Source organism: Pteropus alecto, unplaced genomic scaffold (genome assembly GCF_000325575.1).
Source record: "Pteropus alecto unplaced genomic scaffold, ASM32557v1 scaffold5800, whole genome shotgun sequence".
Classification (NCBI taxonomy): domain Eukaryota; kingdom Metazoa; phylum Chordata; class Mammalia; order Chiroptera; family Pteropodidae; genus Pteropus; species Pteropus alecto.
In genome coordinates this window covers 65511-70938 of record NW_006429330.1, presented here as the reverse complement: position 1 = coordinate 70938, position 5428 = coordinate 65511, and the positions used below count along the sequence as shown (strand labels likewise).

Below are 5428 nucleotides of genomic sequence, written 5' to 3'. Positions count from 1 at the left end.
TCTGGGCACCCCAGGACGGACTGTTCGAGGGTCCGTGGTCACTCTGTCCCCTCTCATGGTCCTCGCCTTGAGCCCTGGCAGTTCCTAGGAACCTCCCTCTGCTGACCCGAGACTGGGCGCCTGAGACCAAGGCCCTCACTGCCCTGAGACACCCTACCGAAGTCTGTGGCCATCGCATCAGGCCGCCAAGTCCCGGGAGTCCCAGGGCTGCCGGCAGGGTCTGACGTGGATTCGGTGGTTTCCCTCACCCCTCCCTCATATCCTCACCTTGATACCAGGCAAAGTCTGGGACCTGCCCCCTATCGACCTGAGTTGTTTCCCCTCAGCCCTTATCCGTGACTCCCGGAATCATTCAGGAGGTGGGGGTTGTATGGAGGTGGATAGTTCTCCGAGAGCCAGCCAGCCAGCCCCGGGGACTCTCAGTGCTGACAGAGGGGGCAACCTGGATTCTGTGGGTGTCCTCAGTCCTCCCCCAGGGTTGTACCTTGAATCTCTGCCAGATTGGGCTCCTGGCTTCTACGGACCTGAAGTCGGCCTCCCGAATGTGGCCCTCACCTCTCTTAGATTTCCAGAAGAGTAGTCAGTGGATGTCACATCCAGACAGCATTTCTGGGGTTCACAAGAGCTGCTAGCAGGGGCAGAGCTCAGTTCTGAAGGGGAGGGCACAAAATCTTTCCTCTGGTCCCCGCCTTTTCTCAGCTAGTCCCCACCCTCTTCTGTCTTCAGTGTCTGCCCCTTAGCCCAAAGCTCCTATTCCCAGAGTTCCCTGAGGAGGTGTGGGGGTATGCTCAGTCCGACAGCCCTGCCCAGAGTCTCAGACCTGACCATAGCTCCCAGAGATGGATTCTGCAAAGCCTTCTGCTCTGCGGCGGGTGGACTCCTCAGTTTTCACTCCGAGGGTCCTCACAACCCTGGCAGAGAACGCAGCCATCCCAGGACAGATGCTAGAGGGTCATCTGCAGCACTCGAGACCATAGGGGAGGGTCAGAGGAGAAACCCCCTTTCTCGTGCTGTCTGTTCGGCAGACTGAGCTTTGGGAAGCCGTGTATTCCAAAGGTTTAGTTTTACTGAGGACCCTGAGCAGCAGCAGGGAGTTGGGGGCGTCCTGAGGCTGTGCAGTTATCTCCTTTGCAGTGCATCCCAAAGCCGCAAACAGCCCTGGCTCAGGCGAGTTACACCTGAGTGCTCTCCCCTGGAGCCCCAACGCCTCTCCCCTTCTTTTGCTTGTCCCGTAGGACTTAGGGGACACCTCGGCACCTTCCTTTGTATGACTGCGAGTCCTCTATGATCATTCTATGGGCGAATGTGTCCCCCTTATCCCAGTGTCCCCGAAGAAGGCCCTGATACAAAGAACCCCTGTCCGGAAGACTGACACAAAGAATGTGAAATAAAGGAGTTACGTCGGGGTCGAACACAGTGTCGACTCAAGCATAGCCCCTCCAGGTACTCAGAAGATAGCGAGGGCCTCCTGCTCATCTGCCCCAAGGGACACAATGAACAAAGGACTCTGTGGGCAATGCCTGCTCCCAAGGACGTTTCCGCTGTTCCCATGGGCACTGTATGCTTCTCGGACATTCCCACGGACGTTATCTGCCTGCTCCGCTTGCGAAGGCGCTTGGTCTGCCGTTCTCCAAACTGCTATCTGCTCCCGTAATTAAGCAGCACAATTTGCTCCCCTTGCTGGGGCCGTCAGTTACTCCCCTGATGAGCTAGTTCTGCCAAGGAGCAAGGTCACGGGATGACGCAGCCGCCGATTCCACGAGCGGACACCCAGTTTCTCTCGCCTCCACTCCAGGTGGCCTAGGAAACTAGCCTGGGCTGAAAGGACAAGCTAGATGGCCTTGGCCATCCCCACTCCCCTAGTTTCTGTGACTGCTGCTTTCCTTATATGATCGGGGCTCCCAAAGGTCCCGGGGAGTCGGGCTTTTGGAGCGAGAGCCAACCGTGTCTATGGGAGTTGCGACCCTCTAATGAACGCTGACTCTACTTAACCCAACTCCTGTGTCGGCCTTTCAGCTGGGAGCGGCGCAGGTCGCCTGAGCCCTGGACTCAGTTTCCCTCCTCCTTCGCCCCCACCACTAACACAGGGCCTTTCAGAGGAGAGGCTCAGTAAACTGAGCAGGGGTATTCTTCATTCGGGTCAAATGTCTCCAAGTTGCTGAAATGAACCAAGCAATCTCAGGTAGACATGCATGATTTATTTCATAAAATGACAGACGAAAGGGATAAACAGCAAGAATTAACAAAATTTTACTTCACTTCTCTAATTCTTGACTACCTCTATTGTACTGCTAAGTTCTTTCGCATTTTCAAAGAAATCCGGCTCCAGTGCCATGTGATCTAGTTCAGGACCACAAGCTAGGATGGAAGGTGTCCCAACGCGTGTGACACAAAAGCAAAACTCTCACTCTTCCAGTGGTTAGTGCAAATACATGTATGGTCAAGGTCGTGCACAAATAGATTCTGAGGGTTATTAAACTTTTCTACTAAAAGGAACCATTGAAAAATTCTTAAAAGAAACAAAAGATCAATATCTCAGTCATCACAGAAATCTTAAGATGTGACAGCCCATATTCCCCCACCCAGCCTTCACTAGCTAGAATGCTGACAGCTCTCTCCTCAAACACAGAGAGAATTGGCCTCACTTCATGCCCAGCAGGAAAAGATGATAGATGTGGGCCTGAAACGTGCCTGGCTGCAACTGTGACTCAGGCTCCCACTTCCTCATTGCCGTCAGCCTCTTCAGACAGGGATGGGAGGGAATTGGGATCCTGTCTATAGACCCTGAGCAAATACTCCATGACCTTCAACTTGCTGGTTTCTGCGTGGGCCCTGGGGCCCCACAGGAACTCGTAGCGAGCAGGATCGCTGTTGGCAACCTGCCGGTACACTACATATTGTTCCCGCACCCAAACTTTGGTGATGAGCTCCCTGGGCTCCCCATAGATGCTATGCTCCCTCCCAGCATACACCTCCATGTCACCCAGCGCTTCCCATATATCTTCCTCAGGGGCACAGTCATCCTCCAGGAGGATCAAGCCCAGGAGCATGACCAGGAGGCCGGTCCTGGGCATGTTGTGCCCATCGCTCACCATCCCATTGTAGGTGAGGCCCAGGGTGGTGGACAGGACATAGGTATGATTTGTAGCATCCACTTTATTCACATCAACACCAAAGACCAGCTGCAGGCACTCAGAGGCTAGGCTAAAGATCATAGGGAAGTGGTCTCCGTATTCTTTGATGACACGACTCAGCATTTCTGCCTTTGTGGTTGGCTCCTTGATGCGATACTTCAGGAGCAGGAAGACCACCGGGTCGGTTATCTTCAAATTTAAGGCGCCTTGGAGCGAGGACTCGGCATCTTCGGAGTCCTCGCCGCTGCTTGGCCCCTCCTCATCTTGGCTGCTGGAGCCCTCATCTTCAGATTGGCTCCATGGAGCGGTAGCCATAGCAGGGGGAGAAGGACAGGCACCCTCAGGGCTCTGGGGAGGGCTCTGTGTCGCAGCACCACCCACCTCCTCCAGGATGTCGGGGAACAGGACAGAGGGGGTGGAAGATATGGGTGAGGAGGAGGGGACCGTAGCCCCCTCCGTCACCTCAGCTCCCAAAACATGTGACTCCAGATGGCCGTGTTTCTCCTCTGGGTCCTGATGGTCTTCTCCAAGTTTGGAGAGCTCATTCATCTGACCAAGAGGCATGGTGACTGGTGTCAGGCTGCAACAAGAGTGTGGGCAGAAGGTGGGCAATAGGGACCCACAGGCCTTGGGGAGAGAGGCACTGTGAGCGGCCTCAGCTGAGAATCACTCCATAGGTGTCTCTGAAAAACGTTACCTTACACGTGTCCTCTTTAGGGGTACTCTTGGGCCTCACAGGGATCTCACCTCGACAGTCTTTCCCGTAAGATCCTGAGGAGGAAGTGAGACAGCTCCTCAGGGTGCAGCCAGCACAGTCTGAGGATCAGACACTGACGGTGTGGTTGGGGGTGGGGATTGAGATTGTGAGGTCTCGTCTGTTCTATTTGGGTGACCCCTTCCATGCTCACTCAGCATCCTCACATGTCCCTGGCAGGGCCTGCCTATCCACCTCTGATGGCCTGAGACAAAACACGCAGAACAAGACCACATACACCTGAGACTGCCCAGGAAAATGTGGGGTGGCCCTACATCTGGCCACACCTACCCAGATTCTCATAGGTGTCACCAAGGACACATGTGTGTCACCATACTCTATTAGTTCTATCTGTCCTAGGATGGGACAGTTCCACACAGTCTTCATCTTGTCACTCTGCTGTGACTGGGACAACTCCATCTGTTGACCTGAGGCCACCTTCCTTAAGCTTCATCTCCATAAGACTCTGCAAGAGGAAGTGATGGGAGCCATCCACCCACCCATACCAGGTCTCCCCATCCATGACGACAAGGGCTCGGCAGGTCAGGGCTCCATGTGCCCTGGTGTGGGGGGGACCCACTCAGTTCTCACTGTGACCCCTGCCTGGGCCTGGGAACCTGCACCAGCTGACCTGAGTGCAGACACTCAGACCAAGGCCCTCCCCTCCTTGAGACCACCCTTCTGGGAATGAGGAAGGGTTCAACCTGACAGGCCTCCTGGGTTTCCCAGGGCTGACAGTAGGGGCAGACCGGGATCCTGCGGGGCCCCCTTTCGGTCTGGAGTTTGGGTTACACTCCCTCTTCCCTCCTGGTCCTCACCTTGACTCCCAGGGGGACCTGGGCTCTCCCATCCTGCAACCTGAGGCCCTGTTCCTTATACCAAGACCCCAGTCATTCTCAGACCCAGACGGGGAAGTCGAGAAATGCCGCCTGGGGATAAACTCGACATGCGGTCTCCCAGGGGCGACCAGTGGGCGTGGTCTTCTGTTGGTTCTCTTCTGTTCTGGGTATCGATACACTTCGGTCCTCTCTGAGGGTCCTCACTTTGCTCCCACAAGGATCTGGGCCCCCCCCTCTGAGGACCTGAGGCCAGGCTCCTCTGCATCGAGCCCGCAGGCTTTCTGAGTCACGCATGTGCAAGTCAGGAAACGCGCCTGTGGTCAAACGACCACGGGGCCTCGCATCTCTGACAGCATGGGCGAACTCTGTGGGGTCTCCTCTGTCCTCCCTCGCAGTCCTCACCTTGAGCCCTGGCAGATCCCGGATCCTCCCTCTGTTGACCCGGGCCCAGGCCCCTCGGACCAAAGCCTTCACTGCCCAGAGAATTCCCAGGTGAAGCTTGTTTTCATCACATCAAGGCACTAAATCCAGAGTTTACAAGGCCTGACCCGAGGTCCTGAGATGGCCTCCCTGAGGTCCCTCACCCCTCCATCTGGTGCTCAACTTGATTCCCAGCAGGACCTCTTCCCTCTCCACTGCCCACCTACTTTTGTTCCCTTCATCCTCAGGGCCTAAACTCTCTTCATCCTCCGAAGGCCCTC

The 5428-nt window shown here is 55.7% G+C and overlaps 1 protein-coding gene across 1 annotated transcript; it reads right to left on the bottom strand.

Moving 5' to 3' along the window:
• Positions 1-2708: 2708 nt before the first annotated feature.
• LOC102885380 (melanoma-associated antigen 8) lies at positions 2709-4411 on the bottom strand. The gene is made up of 3 exons (XM_006903841.1): positions 4327-4411; positions 3832-3905; positions 2709-3683 (listed from the first exon to the last, which is right to left on the bottom strand). Exons 1-3 carry the CDS (start codon positions 4409-4411, stop codon positions 2709-2711), a joined length of 1134 nt encoding a protein of 377 aa, XP_006903903.1.
• Between the last annotated feature and the right edge of the window lie 1017 nt (positions 4412-5428).